At 38.0% G+C, this 15,454-nt stretch overlaps 1 protein-coding gene and 1 long non-coding RNA gene across 2 annotated transcripts; one reads left to right on the top strand and one right to left on the bottom strand.

Annotated features, from left to right (window-relative positions):
* Nucleotides 1-861: 861 nt before the first annotated feature.
* LOC130171259 (uncharacterized) lies at nucleotides 862-8,701 on the top strand. The gene is made up of 4 exons (XR_008828116.1): nucleotides 862-994; nucleotides 3,210-3,351; nucleotides 7,297-7,331; nucleotides 8,119-8,701. It is a non-coding gene; the product is annotated as an uncharacterized LOC130171259 (long non-coding RNA).
* A 118-nt stretch (nucleotides 8,702-8,819) lies between these two features.
* Nucleotides 8,820-15,067, bottom strand: fgf7 (fibroblast growth factor 7). Its single transcript, XM_056379177.1, has 4 exons — nucleotides 14,789-15,067; nucleotides 13,704-14,342; nucleotides 10,011-10,117; nucleotides 8,820-9,831 (listed from the first exon to the last, which is right to left on the bottom strand). The coding sequence occupies exons 2-4, from the start codon at nucleotides 13,987-13,989 to the stop codon at nucleotides 9,616-9,618; spliced, it is 609 nt and encodes a 202-aa protein (XP_056235152.1). The 5' UTR covers nucleotides 13,990-14,342; nucleotides 14,789-15,067; the 3' UTR covers nucleotides 8,820-9,615.
* Between the last annotated feature and the right edge of the window lie 387 nt (nucleotides 15,068-15,454).

Here is a 15,454-nt window from a genome sequence, read left to right as displayed (position 1 = left end):
TTGGTAGGAAGTTATTGGAAAATGAGGAGGAGAAGTGTTACCCTGTTCATTCAGTTATACTTAAATGTTGACCCTAACACAGTTTTTAATACTCAAGAAAAAATTCTAATTGAATTTATTTTATTTTACATTTTCACTGAAATGTCTATCATTAATCTGACTTCTTTATTATTACATATGTCTTCATGTCCTACTTAAAATTCTATATGACTGCAAATAATAAAATATACTGCACAAACTCGACTCAAGTTTGTATACTAGAGACATACGTAACTTAGGCCTTTTTTCATTTTTGTATTTTTGTCTTTTATCTGTTGGTTAACATGTTGTAAGCTCCATTTTGTAAATAAAGTTTTTCAGATGGATTTTTTTTTATTCACCAGTTGCTAAGCAATGAATTCCCGAACGTGCGCTGTTGCAACCTTACCTGGTGGTGGACGGCAGTGGCACGGCACTGAAGGTAGGCTACTAACGCTGACAGCAAAGGAGAAGAACAATTAACCAAACTACTGTTGGTCGTTTTAAGCTTGAGTAACTGATGATGTAAATGAAGCACTCTGGGTCAGCTGGTTAAATAAACCACAACGCTATAGGTTAATTGTTGAGTTTTTCTAGCCTTGAAATTGGCTAGCTAACTGTCAAATTGTGATCCAAGGAGAAATCGGGCACAGCCAGCCATTTAAGAGGGTGTCTCCACTTGTTTTCCATCTCTTTGGGGTAGTTTTGCATCTCTTTGTGGTCGTTTTGTGTGTCTTCATGGTGTTTTTACCGGTCTTTGTGGTCGTTTTGAATCTCTTAATGGTGGTTTTGTCTTTCTTTGTGGTCGTTTTGAGTCTCTTAGTCTCGGTGTTGATTTTGAATTTCACTGTTTTGCATCTCTTCCTAGGAGATTTTGCAGTTGTTTGGTGTCCCTCTTCAACCCTGACCTGTGGCCTGTGCCCATTAGGCCCTTTCAGTAATCCATCCATGCCTAAGACCTCCTGGGAGGCCCCAGGTAAACAATTTCTTCTTGGGCCCCTGCAGACCTCCACTATAAACAACATTTCCCCAGATACCCACAAACCAACCAGTACTGAAAGTAGTTGATTAATTAATTATGCAAGTGACCTAAAATTAATTTGCGAGAATATTGTAATTTGATCAGCTGTTTAGGTAATTCTTTTAGTAAACATGTCAAAAAGTCCCTGGTACAATGCTCCTCAGATGTAAATATTTGTATGTTTCCTATGACATTAAACTCAGCATCTTTGTATTTTTGACTTTTGGTCTGAAAAGAAATCTGAATATGTTAACTTAATTAATTAAGTTTTAAAGGAATAGTGATGGGTCTTTTTCACTACTTTCTGATATTTTATGGAGATGAATTATGGAGAACCACTCATCGCTGATGTTGTACTTAAGTTGTACAAATTTAGGTATTGCCTAAACATTAATGATGGTACCATTACGCAGCTAGCTAGAAAAACATTCATATTTCATTAATGGTGTCTTACTTTTTGGGTAGTTGCATGATATCTTAAACTGGTGAAAAAACAATGTTATCTGCACATATTAGAATAAATTGACAGGATGCACTTTGTCCTGTGATACATTTTTATTCATTGTAATAGTTATTATTTTCAAATAATTAGAAATAAAAAGTTGTAAATGAATTCAGCTTACAGATTTTCCCAGGATTTCTAAACTCTTCAGTGTTTAGTTTCAAACAATGGTTAATCATTGTTTAATTTGTGTGTGTGTGTGTTTTCTTTTTTTTTGATGAACCAGGGTACATAAAAGGTCAAACATGCATAAAATAGTCCCTAACCACATGAATTTCTTCACAGAAGCTACAACGGTCCAATATTCACTGTAAATTCAGAATAGCAGACTTCCCGGGAATCATTTTGGTGCATAAAGATGGTAATGTCATGTCAGTTTGTTGTACAATCAGTGACATTATTCTGTAATCTTAATTTGTCATTTTTTATGATAACCACATTTTCAAAGTATAATTAGAGAAGAACAAGTGTTGATATTTTATAACAAATATTATTACTATCTAACAGAAATTACAAAGGAGTAATAGATAGTTTTTACCTGTTGATGCAGACTACTTTTTGTAGTCTAATTTCCCTTCCTCTTGACACAGTATTGGATTTATGTTTTCACTACCGCCTGGACACATACCTCTCAGCTGCTATCCAGATCTCATATTTTTTAGCTTTTAATATTTAAGTCAAATAAAATGGTAATTTGGTTCAATTACTATGATTTTTTTCACTCTATACAATGGAAATTTCTTGGATGCTCTACAAGCAGTTGATGCCCTTTAAAGTTATATTGCATTAGCAAAATTCTGGTTTCGCAGATATTTCTCCAGTAAGAGCCGATCAAAGGGAAAACTAATATAAAATATTAATCTGCATTTGTCTTGTTCAAAGCCAGATGTACTTGGTTTGATGTAAAACAGATTGTTTTATGTCAGATTTAAAAGATATCTGAACTGTCACACTTTTTGTGAAACAGACAAACTCACGCAGACTTGCATGGCAAGCAGATGTGTATCGAATGATCCCAGTGTCTGTGATATTAGATTCAAAATTATTAGAAACCTGCCAAATGTGTACTGCGTGCCAGGTCGCTTTGAGAATCATGGCAGTGAAACATACATCGTATATCACAGCAGGCTTACCTGTCATCCCTGCAGCCTGTGTTGTATAGCACCTACGAGCCTATCTTTGTGTCTTCGCTCTACAAAATGTGGCCATGCTTCAAGGCATCATCTAATGGTTCTTGCTCCACAGGTTCAAAGTGACTGCTTTCTGAAACTAAATTTTTGTGTGCTGCTTTGGCTTCCAGAGACAGGATTTCTTGATGATGTCTTCTGGTCTTCAAGCTCAGTGTTGCCTTTAGTATTAAATTGTCATAGATAGAAACAACAATAAGTCGGCTGAGATCCATCTGTCTGCTTCAAATTGAATGGATTGACTGTTACAGACAATTCATTTATTTTCTGTCATTTCCTGTTTAGTCTTACACAGAGGAATGAAAAAACAAACTGTCTGACCACATTTCAGGGATGTTTGTTTTACTGTTCACATTAGTCCAGATAAAGTTCAAAGACGACTGTTAGTGTTACATTATTTTCTTCTGTATTCTATGTTTTTTCCAATTCTAAATACCGTCAGACAAATGAAAATTTAAGAATCTAAAATATTGTTTTTCAGGTGCATCCAGGTTGCCCAACCCAAGAAATCACCATAGTGTTTTACTGAACATTGCCTGAATCAAAAGGCTCAGTATAGCAGCTGGAGATAAATCCTGAAGAATTAACAGAATAAAGAATAAAAGAGAAGAATCCTGCTCATGGTGAGAGATAAATTCAAACTGTGTTATTTGCACTTGTGTGTATTCCCACTAGTGCATACATGTATTTGTGTACATTCATATTTGTACATGTGCCATGATAACTTAAAACCCATACCAGTTTTAGTCAGGAAGAATTTCAAGCAATTTTAAAGAAGCTTCCATGTGACCATAATATATTTGCGAAAGTGAACTGGAAATCCAGCATCAGTGATACAGTAGTCTTAAAGTGCATGCCAACAATTGTTTCACTTTTCTCAAGTGCTATCAAGCCTTGGAAACACAAAAGGGTTTTGAATCCTATCCTGTTTGAAACACCCAGCACAATGGGGATAAACAAAAATTTCTTTGCTCAAAAAAAAAAATCAATACCAAAAATGTTTCTTAGTTCCAACCCAGTAACCTTAATGGATCAACAGGGTTCAAAAATTTTGGAATTGCTGTATGCACACTCCCAGGACCCCTAAAATAACCACTGAAAACTATGCACTTGTCAGTACAGTCAAACTGTCAAGCTCAGTACATCCAAATTCTTACAGTAATCCAAATTCAAGTAATGATTGCAACTATGTTGACCTTAGCACTTTCAGGTTAGCATGCAGCCAATTTTGATCCAGAAGCTAGGTTCTCAGTTCACTTACTTCTCTTGCTGCAATTGCTGTTACCAATGTATATTTTTCCCAACAACTGGAACACACAACCGCGTAGAGTAAAACATATGCTGTAAAATGGTTTTTGCTTTTTCTACACAATGGAGCACCTCAGTTCTGTAGATATAAAATTGTGGGGGCAACCCAATAGCAATAGTGGTTAGGGTGCATACCACATGGGCACAAACGCTCTACGCAGTTACTGAAAGCCTAATAACAACTACTTTCTAAAAGTCCGAAAGTGGGATACATGCACAAATTTGATTATTTGTTAGTTAGTTGTTGTTATTTTATAGTATGTTATCCTTGATTTCTGCTTGGCTCATCCCAGGCAGAATATTTAAAAAATGTGACGTGAGGAGTGGGGACTAGGTCAGGGCAGCCACTTGTGCTTGGCTTGGTAATGTACATTTACATTCGCTCATTTGGCAGAGGCAAAGTAAATGCTAGCTAGGCATGTTAGGTTGTTAGAGGTTTTAGGAGAGGAGGTGCTCTGGGGAGAGATGAGCCTTCACAAGATTTTTGAAGACGGAGCGGGACGCCCTGCTCTGGTAGCATTTGGTAGTAGTATGTACTATGTGACGCTCAGGTGTTAGCAAGTGTTGGTTCTCCTTAGCTTAGGTGATGATAGAGGAATTAGTTACTTACAGCCTTCTCCAATTTTAATTACCAATATATTTTGGTATTAAGCTACCCTGATGACATGGCTATTTTGTCATGATTGGGGAGTGGCCACAAAATTCAGCTTAACTGACTTAACTGAACTCCAAAGGAGACACACACAAGCATTTTGAGCCTCAAAAGTGTTTTTTTTGTTGTTTTGTTTTTTTTTTTTGCACTGAGTTTGAGAAAGTTTTACAATCATGAATATGTTAAAGGATGACTATCCTGCATTTCCTTTGATTCTGTTCATTTGTAGGACTTTTTTCTGCTTTGATAATAAATCAACCGTCCTACCTGAGCCACCACACAGGCAGACACTCCCCCAAACATGGTCATTCTTGTGGAGTTTACTCATTGTGAACTTTCATAAACATAGAGTTGGCCAATCTCTCGTCTCATCATCAGTGTTATATTCGAAAACTGAAGAAAGACACTATAGTATTTCACTGTGGGTCCAGCCTGTCAGCTACTGACTTTTGCAACCTGCTCCAGGTAAAAACCTTGAACCTATTTGCAGGGTTCATGTTTACAAATGTGGTCATCATATCTAGCATCATATCATATCTATCTACAGTATATATTTCTGCTAGTCAGGTAGAATTTTGAGTGTTGAACAGTATTATTTGCTCTTGTTGTGTTGTATTTGGACATTAGAGGTTTTTGTTTTATTTCTTCTTGGTCTACAATGATTTCTTGATGTACAATACTTAAAATAGCCTTTAAAACCCAGCTGAAACTGAAGATGTGTTTTTACTTTCTTGGTGGACTTGGTGACCGAATGGTGTTCTCAAATGTTGTGGTGGATTATAAACATCTTCTTTTAATCATAATTTATTATTTCTCTGTGTGGATTTAATCCACTGTTAGGGAAAGTGCGATATTGTGGTGAGTTGCTGGAGGTCCCGATCCTCTTTCACAATGATCTTGTGTTCTGGGGGTACCGTGCTAGAGGCTGTAAACACAGAATTCCCCAAGTTGCATAACCACAGATTTCCTCTGGGGAAATGAAGGTTTACGGCCCTGAAATGTATCAAGTTCAGCTGCGTGTTCCCCCTCCCCCCGGGGCCTCCCCCTTTCTCCTGCTGCCCCAAGACCACCTCTCCACATCGCACGAGACTCCCCAGCCTATTGCCCTGTTCATCTTCATTTGCCTTACTTTCTCATCCTCCCCCTTTCTGTTTGCCTCATTCCATTCACGGCCAGTGTCAGACTTCCGTCAAACTGCCTGCAAACGTTGCCGTTGTCTGCACATTCTCTTTGTAATATGGGACATGTGGTTTTCTGTGTTCATGCTTCCACACAAATGCAAATATAATACTGATGTTTTAAAGTATTTTAACAAATAGTAAATCATTGTCATAGAATAATTATTGATCCCAGGAGCTCCATCAAACTGCACAGTAGCTCTTTAGCTACTTTTCTAAGCAGGGAAAATTAAGACGCATAACCTTGTAAACAATAACACTGCTCTAAACTGATATTAAAATTTGCAAAGTTGTACAGTTGCTGTGCTTTAAAACCCTAGTAGACCTCTCTAACTACTGATTTGCTATCTGCTAATACAGAGCTTTGGATTCCATGATTATTAACCAATACATTTGACCTTAAAGTGCTAGTTCAGGTTGTTTGACATAGGGTTGTATGAGGTACTTATCCATAGGACTGTGGATAACAGCTCTTTATGACTCAAACAACAAAGTTCGGAGGTTTAGAAAATGTAGTGCCACGGGAAGGGCTGTTTGACAACAAGATAAAGCAGTGAAAATATTCAAATTATAGCGTGCACTCAACCTGATATTGGTTTTTAGGTAGCTAAAATATGATTTTTCTTTTTTTTTTTTTGCTCTCCCTTTCCACAAGCAGTATATTGCTGAGCTTCTGTGCCCGTACTCCTGTCTGCTCCTCCAAACTGGGAGCTTGCCGGCTCAGGTCTACTGCAGGTAATAAACTGACTATGATAAGTACCTCATATAACCCCGCGTCAAATAACCCGAACTATCCCTTTAAATTATGGCTACATCTGGTAAGCAATTACTGATATATGTTTATTAATAATACAAAATAAAAACTACTCAGCCTGATTAACCAGTCTACTGTTCAATCAGTGATGACATTACAAGGCACAATATATTATTGTAAAGAAACTCTGTGTCACTGCTGGCAAGAGTATTGCCAGTTTCATAATTTGACTCTTTGATAACTCTAATACACAGCAGATGACGACAAGTGCAGGAATCCCACAATTTGTAAAAAGAGAAAAAAGTATTAAAAACAGTATTAAAATTATTTGTTATATCAGGAGCATTTTATTAAACACCATCTGTGGGTCTTGGATCACCTTGTACATATAATTCATGTGTCTGGCATACATATGTTGCGTCTTTTCTCTTGGAAGTCTGTAGCTTTACGTCTATGACAGTTCTCTCTCGCTCTTGTTGGCGTCAGCCTCTCCTCGTCCTGCTGGGAATACACAGCCTTGAGTCTGAAATGTGTTTACATTTTGAGCATGTTACAAATTATCTGCTAAGACTAACTTTGCGTGACTTGGCAGAAGCCTTCACCTTGCTCAGATATTGTTTGGGTCAAACGTATTTCAGGGGTTTGCTCTCTCAATTTGACTGTCTTTATCTGACAGGGGTTCTCCAAGCCAGATGTGAACCCAGGCGAAAGGTAAAGCTCGTGCTCTGTGTTGGTGTGTGTTAGTGCGCCTGCACGCAGAGGTTTGTATGTATGTGTATTTGAACGTATGGTGTAGGCCTCCTGCCAATATGTCTACAATATTTTTCACACTGGCAAGACTCCAGTTATTCTCAATACACTATAAACTCGGAGGGAATTAGTGCAACATTTGACCTTGTTGATGTATTTTTATCTTCCATCATAAATTAATAGATTTATCCTCAAGCTGTATTACCACATCTCACGCTCCCTTATCAGACTGAGTGATCATATTCATGTATATCATGTGCTTAGGATTGTCCAAGAACACTAAAGTTTTCCCAAATGTTTCTTTGCAATGTGTGTTCAATTTTGTTAAAGACAACATCAACAGATTTGATTATCTTGTCACTAAATCAGCTAAGCTGAGAAATGGGCTGCTTAATATCTCCAGAGGACTGCAGTAATATATGAGAGTTTGAAACACAGCAGTTGCTTAATGTGTATTACATTTTCTCTACAGGCGTGTGTGAATTATAGCATTAGAGGCTGAATAATTTTGTCAAATGATATTCAAAGATTAAATTAGGACTAATCAGAGATCATACATTTTGTACAGTTTTATCATGTTCTAAGAATTAGGCCATATGAGGCTTGAGATTACAGATACTTAAAAATATGTAATTAAATAACAAGGTCATCTTTCTTAAAAACTTGTTTATTTCTCCAGTCCAATTTATTGAGTTAATGAGGGTGTATTATTTTTATAGAATAACATTCCCTCTTCATCTTACTTCAGAGCTCAGTTGCTGTCAAATCCACAAAGAATCAACACTGCTCACAGACGTGGGTTGTACATTACCAGGTGTGTGGTGTGAGGAAATGCTCCGGTGACGTGCAGAGTGACTGCTTACACAAAGGTTGAACATTTGGCAAGTCCACGAGTACCAGATATTTTCCTCACAAAAGGTCAAGACCACAGCAGGAGAAAGTGCTTGTGAATGTTGGAAAAATTACGTAAAAAGGATGTGTATGTAGGGCATTGCTTGTTAACATGTTACGTGATGAGCTAGTTCCTGTGAGTATATTGTGGAGTCTTTTATATTCCCTAGTGGTCAACAAAACAGTGAATGCGATCTGTAATTCTGTGCTTCAGCAGTTGCACGGTAAATGTTGCAGGTGGAACAATCACATTGTAATGAAAAGTGATGCTTTTACATATAACTCATCTGTTGTGTATAAATAAAGCAAATAACTTACAACTGTGAATTATAAGGTATTGTAATGTTGTAGTCAGTATTGGGATATTACAGTGACATCATACAGAGAAAGTTGGCCTTTTTGGATACGTGTGGAAGTGGATCTCCTGGTACATTTTCATTCATACTTAGTAAAATGGTGATGTTTTAACTGAAACCAAAAATAATCTCCTTATAAATAAGTATTCAATAGTATACAGGATTGTTAACTCTGTTGGAAAGAGATTGCATAGCATACACATTTATTATGTTGTTCACTTTTGTATTTTAATCTGGATATCTTTTCAGCAGCAGCAGAACATTTTAGCATTTCAAAATCACACCTTGATAATGAAGAGGAAATCAGTGAGCAGCTACAATGCATTTGACCAGAGTCTGGTTTTCAATGCAGGAAGGACAGACAGATCAAAACAGGTCATCCACAAACAGATCATCCTACGAAAACTCTCATTTTCCTGAACATGCTGTCGTAATCGTATTTATTGTGCCTCAGTTTTGTGTGCTCTGAGCACTTGTACCATTAAAAAAGACAAGTCCAGCTTGCTTCAGCACATCTAAGTCAAGCCAAATCTCTGTTCTGCACATTTATGTTGATCATACAGGTCTCCTCATCTGGCTGGGTGTCAATCATTTTTGGAAAAGGATTCAGTCCTGACTGTGCGTAATATATTTTACTGTTTTATAAGAAAACACTGAACTGTTTTATAAGGAAACATAATATTTAACTCAAAATAACAATAACATTGAGTAGACTTTAGTGGTCTTACAGTTTGTGTATCGGTTGAAGCTATTTCAAATATTTCAGAAATTTCTTATTTCAGCATCTTATTTGAGGATGTTTGAAATACTTTAATGTGCCCATCTGATATCTGTTGTTTTCTCATATGAAAATGACAACATATTATGGAACATACACAACTAATCTACAACTTGAGGAGAGTGGAGAGTGATGTTGGTAATGAGTTTACATGTGTCTGTTAACATATATAATATGTGATTGAAATCATGCACAATTTGCGACTTAGTCCTGTGCTGTTTCAGTCCACCCTCCTCTCCTCCTCCCTGCATTTCATAGGGATGAAGTGAGATGCTATATGCTCCCTCCTGGTCCTCTTCCCTCGTATTGGCTTTCCCTTCTGAGACAGGGCTATGAACATTTCTTTGCCATTTTTAGTCCACTTTGCAGACGAGTAAGCGTTGAAGTAGTTTTCTAGGAAAACCTCTTTGAAGTTGCAGTTTTCGTTGTAGGTATCCTGTGATGGAAAGATGTGAAAGCGTTAATACAGTACAGTCTAAAGTTGCCAGCATTTGCCTTTATTGACATTCCTTGGTTTTCAAATTCAAATGGATGTTTCGCAATATTTTTATTTCTGTTTGTTATCAATTAGCTGAAAAGCGGTTTATAATGTATCTCACTGAGGAAAAATATTACCTTGCCTTGCAGTACTCCAGCCCTGTTCATAGAGATATAACGCTGACTCTTCACGCCCTTGATGGCCAGTATGCCCCCCTCAGACACTGTCCTGATCTCCAGGATACCTGCCAGACAGTCAAACAGTTAAGAAAATGAGACATATTACAGGACAGATAAGACACTATCATCATCTAGCCTTCATTCCAGCTCTACACTGCACTCAACATTCATCTTCATTAACAAACAGGGTGGAAGTTCCTGTGCTTAATCAGTCTGTGGTCTCTCTGGCTTTATTCAAGCCTTGTTAACTGGCCTGGGTGGCCATTACACAAACCACAACCTATGCCATAGCACATATGGGAGACAGATTAGGCCTCGCTCTCCTGGGATTGAGAGAACTACCTCCTTGCATGTGCTTTGCACGCTACATTTTAGGCCTGCTTTTCAAATCTGTTGGAGAGTAAAGACACTGTTTTGCAAATAGAAACAAATAGTACTAGCACAATGAATAACAATGAATGTTATTTCTTAAGTCTGGATGCTTTAGTGGAAAATGCAAGAAAAAAGAGGCCACAGTACCATTTTGATAGAACGAAACTAATTACATCTGTAAAGACAGAAATTCAGATCATGTATACAGAACTGTGTCTACACCACATAAGAAAAAGGTCTTTAAATGAACAACATTTAATAGGGATTCAGTCTTATATTTCACCTCCCTTGAAACTGAAAGAGCTAATTACTTATCATCAAGACTTTAAAGTAAGTATGAATTTTACTCTATCTTATAATCCATCAGATACACATATTACTGATCATTATTCCAGCAGCATTTACTCAGCTCAATGAGAAATTAAAAATGTACATATAACAGTAAAAACTAACACAGAAATGTGTTTTAAACTTTATAAAAGAGTTTGCTGTTCTTTTTTTTTTTTATATTATTTTTGTTTCATTTTAATTTGACAGGCAGAGGAAAAAGCCTATTAAAGCTTTTCAGACTGACACTGAGCATGCTGCATTTTAGCGTTTGCTAGATCACAAACAGATGGCAGTCTCCCAATCTTGGAATGTTGTTTGTGCTCTGCTTGCACTTGATATTTGACTTAATATCACTGCCCTTTGGCTGTGCGCTCATATTCCCGTTTGGTTTTATTTATCATGACTCGAGGTGAAGGTGATGTCAGAGTTCAAAGTAACACTGTTTCATCTTAATTTGTAAACCCCCCCACTTATACAGTCAGAGTCAGCTGAACGTTCATTTCAGATGCGATTGCGTGTCTCGAGTGTATAGCTGTGATTAGTGTGTTTTTATGGTTGTTAAGAAGCATATCATCTTATAGCACGCTCTTATAGCATGGAAGTGCTATTCCCATATTAGTACATGTAACAGCTACAGTTGTTTGGTCTGCTGCAGAAAGATGGAACGAATTTCCACACTCACATGCACACGCACATGTTGTTAACATTGTGGCTCTGATGCGGATAACCTCTCAGGCTATCCTCAGCTTGAACAGATTTGTCATCACTTTCTGGTCCAGTCCCTGGCTAAGCAAACTAACTTGAGGGTAATCCCTAATTCAGCTTTTTCTGAGCAGAGACTGAATCGATTGTTTACAATCATGGGTGAGGATGTTGAGAGACAGCCTGCCAGGAATAGGGCATTTAAGATAAATAAAGACATGCTTCATATTAAATGCCATGTAATCACACAGGCGTGACCTTTGCCAACATGTAATTGATTTTAATTATTTGTACTCCCTTTGTCGTCAAATGCAAGTTTCATTTCATCTGCACTGAAACTAAAAATACTGTATTACAGTTTGGCATTTACCAAGTTACAGTGAATTTAAAGTGGATATAGAATACAGCAAGTCTCTGTTATTTTAATTTAGCTGCACCTGACACCAGGTGTGTTACAATCTGAGTGACAGTAGAGCACTAAACGATTACTACCTTCTTATGTATAGTTACTGTCTTTGAAGTCCCTGTTTTCTCATCATCCTGCTGTGGTTTAGAATTTGTTGATTGCCTGATTGGCAGTTGTTTACCTGCTGTGGCTTAACATATCTTTTTATTAACATTTTTATCATTTCAGTTAAAATTCAAATTGAGCGATGTCATGGTGTTTCACCTCGACACAAACCTACATGTGTTTGTAATTACCATCTACTGTTTTATTAGAATTAAATCTATGTGTTATCTTATGGGTTTGTTTTCTTGTCAGGATTTGTTTACAGATTCAGAACAAACTTGTACTAGAAACTATTGCAATCTGCCTGCGCAGAATGAACACATTATTTTTTCAGGAACATTTCTACAGAACAGCTGTTTTTGAATATGTTGCCCAATATCAGTGTTGACAGTGTGTGACGTTTTAGTTCTCTGTACACTGTAGATACAAAAGCTTCAATGAAATAACAAAATCCGCACTGGATACATTTTGACTTTTTTGTAAAAACAACCCTTTGAAATATAATAAAGTTTAAAAAAAAACAAACTTGTGTGGTGCAAGAGATGAGCTCGCTGGATGTAAGCCTTTATTTTTGTTGCAGAGACACACAGAATGTGGAAGCCAAAAATAATGCAGCTCCACGTTTCTCATTCCTCTTTTTTGTTTTCTCCTTATGCGATCAGCTTTTCGGGACTTAAAACGTCTTGTTCACTACACTCAAAAAGTACGTAGTATATACCAGCACCACGCTGGCCTCTTCTAAGGCTTATTGGGTTCATTTCTGTCTGTCTTTAGCGTGCGATCGTCAGCCACATATGGGTGTATCAATTTTTTTGTCTTTCATTGCCAGTTGTTGCACAAGCATCTTTTCCATGAGGCATCTCTCTGTCAAGCCAACATTCCAGCCACAGCCGCACTGTCTGATAGGAGGAAATGATAACTACTTAAAACATCCTCACCATGACAGAGATTCCAAGTAGTATCTAAAAATATGAGCTTTAGAAAAATGTTGGCTCTGAAGCTACAATTGTAACAATTTACAGTCTTAAAACACAATTACCATGGCTAGCAAATAAAATGAGCCATTCAGTAGATAACGAGCATGTGTTATTTGACAAATTTTACTTTCAGTTGGAACAGTAATTTTGGACGGGACACATTATGGTAGCTGTCTGTGTGTGAGATGTCAGTTGCTAACAATAGGTTCATCAGAAGCTGAATATCTTTTTTCATAATTTTTCCATTTCTGATATTCATGCCAATTCTTTGTCCCAATATTTCTTTTTGACACTGGGAAAGCAAATCGTGCTGAACAAACGTGAGTCTGTGCCAGTGTGAGTCTGAGGTTGCGGAGAACTGGCATCCATCGGTCTCTGAGACTCTTTGGTTTACTTCATTACAGCCTGTGTTTACATGATGTTATAGTTTAACAAGCCAAAACCTCCACCTGCTTCATTTTACCTCTGTCACTTTGGCTTCCCTAACAGAGACACATCAGCCATTAACACTGTGATTACACTGTGGAGAGCTCTGTACAATAACACCTCCCATGTGCTTCTGTCAACCTGACAGGCCAAAGGTTCTTTACTGGTTCAGTGGAAAGATTTCGCAACTAAATACTGCATCAAATTCTAGTTCCTGCCTGCATTTAAGTTATTTCACATTTGAAAAATATATTTATGTTTTTTTTATTGCTAATAAATGCAGAGGAACTTGAACCATTGGTATTATAACTAGACAAAAAGAGTCATCCTTACTGTAGCAGTCGGTGGGATCTTGAGTCCCATTGATATTGCCTCTCTCATCTATTGTTAGGAACCACTGCGTGCGGCTGAACAGCTGACGGATACGCACATCTCCTCCCTCCATGTAGTCGTAGTTCCTGGTGTGGCGCTCATGTTTGGAGCAGTTCATGATGGCGGCAAGTTGCTCTGGAGTGCAGTCACTGTAGACCACACATACACTGCCAAATAGGAAGATTGCATGTAGGTACAGTCCCGAGAAGAGATTTTGAAGGTTCCATGTCAGCATCCATTTGCGCATTATAATACAATGCAGTGGGGATCAATGAACAACATACTGAAATGTGAGATAGAGATCTGTGCACTATTCCTCAGCCCAGCGACCCCCTGAACCCTGACTTGTGACCCTTGTGTTGCGACCTCCGGGACCCTGTTTCTGCAGCAGTCCTAGTCCTAGTGGGACGTTGTGACAGGCTGGTTGGGGTTGGCTGAAGCTTTAGAGTGGTCTGAAGAAGAGGACGGGTGACAGTGTTATGAGATGAGGTCTTGCTTTAGTCCTCAGTGACGGTGCGTGTTGACTTCTCCATCTTCTTGAGACCATAGTCCAACAAGGGGCGTCATAATCCAGGTCAGGAAATGTTATGCACGATGTCACTGTAAAATAAAAAATAAAAATTCTATTTAATGCAGTTGGAAACAAACTGTTATACTCACACTTCCAAGTCGAAAGAGTTTTGTTAAAGCAGCTTCAAAAAATAAATGATTGCAGTGATTCACCCAGCACCATAGTAGAGCTCCCATAAATTTTCAAACCGCTTTCGAATAGCTTCTGGTTTTCTGTGTTCATATGAATATGTATTGCACGTTTTCTAGCAGTAAATCTAACTGTCTGTGGTGCACTGTGACAGACACACGTCTCCCTGACATCGAACTCGGAACAGTGAAATATTGCAACAGTGCTGTTGGATTGCTTCACAAGTCTATGGTCTGTAACCCTCGCTGTATCAGTACACATACACTATGTAGTTACAAACAGACAAACAAACTATGCTGCCAGTCTTATTCAAAAATAGTTTATAGTTCATAGTTTAATGACTTACATGTGCTCTGAGGGATGACAGGAGTTGTCAGATTGGTGTTCCCTTTCAGCAAGAGTTTTAATTTGAAGACTCTTAAGTTCTACTGCTGTAGAAGTCAGGGTTGTAAACCAAGTCCAGTAATGCAGTAAAACTAAACAAGAGCTGGGAGCTTCTGTCAATTCCCATGGATGTCGTCCTGATTCTGGCAGGCCGACTCTGTGCATCTTCCACTGTCGCTGTGCACTCTGCTTAGATAAATGCCTCCTGCTGACCTCACTTGAGAGCAATTAGATCCCAACCAGTCAGCTGTCCCTGGCTGAGATGCAATGGAGAAACACCCTCTCTGCCTGCCTCTCGCTGTCACTCACCCTCTGGACATGAGAGGGAGCTATAAACTCTTAGAATAGCAGGCTCTCCTTGGTATGCACTCCTAAATACTTTAAAAAACATTTGCATGTAGACTCACTCTTGCAGAACTTATTACAAACTCTCTGTCTTTTCCAAGAAACATGTTGCACTTAAATAAGTTTGTGCTGTGCATGTTACAGAGCTCACAGTGACTCACATTCACTTAACTGATGGTTAAGATATTTGCTCTAATGACTAAGCTTTGAAGAATTTCTTCCCTATCATTTTAAATGTCACAATTAATTAGTGGTTTTACATAGTTGCGCTGAATCATTGGTA

The sequence above is a fragment of the Seriola aureovittata genome, chromosome 1 (genome assembly GCF_021018895.1).
Source record: "Seriola aureovittata isolate HTS-2021-v1 ecotype China chromosome 1, ASM2101889v1, whole genome shotgun sequence".
Classification (NCBI taxonomy): Eukaryota; Metazoa; Chordata; class Actinopteri; order Carangiformes; family Carangidae; genus Seriola; species Seriola aureovittata.
The sequence above is the reverse complement of the archived record's forward strand: the minus strand, read 5'-3'. Positions and strand labels throughout refer to the sequence as shown.

What these genes read in the sequence shown, in the direction of transcription:
- fgf7 (XM_056379177.1), bottom strand. Translation starts at nt 13,989, where the DNA reads ATGCGCAAATGGATGCTGACATGGAACCTTCAAAATCTCTTCTCGGGA. An exon ending in AGATCCCACCGACTGCTACA is followed by an intron (nt 10,118 to 13,703) that starts GTAAGGATGACT and finishes ACTGTCTGGCAG; the next exon opens with GTATCCTGGAGATCAGGACA. An exon ending in CTGGAGTACTGCAAGGCAAG is followed by an intron (nt 9,832 to 10,010) that starts GTAATATTTTTC and finishes TTTCCATCACAG; the next exon opens with GATACCTACAACGAAAACTG.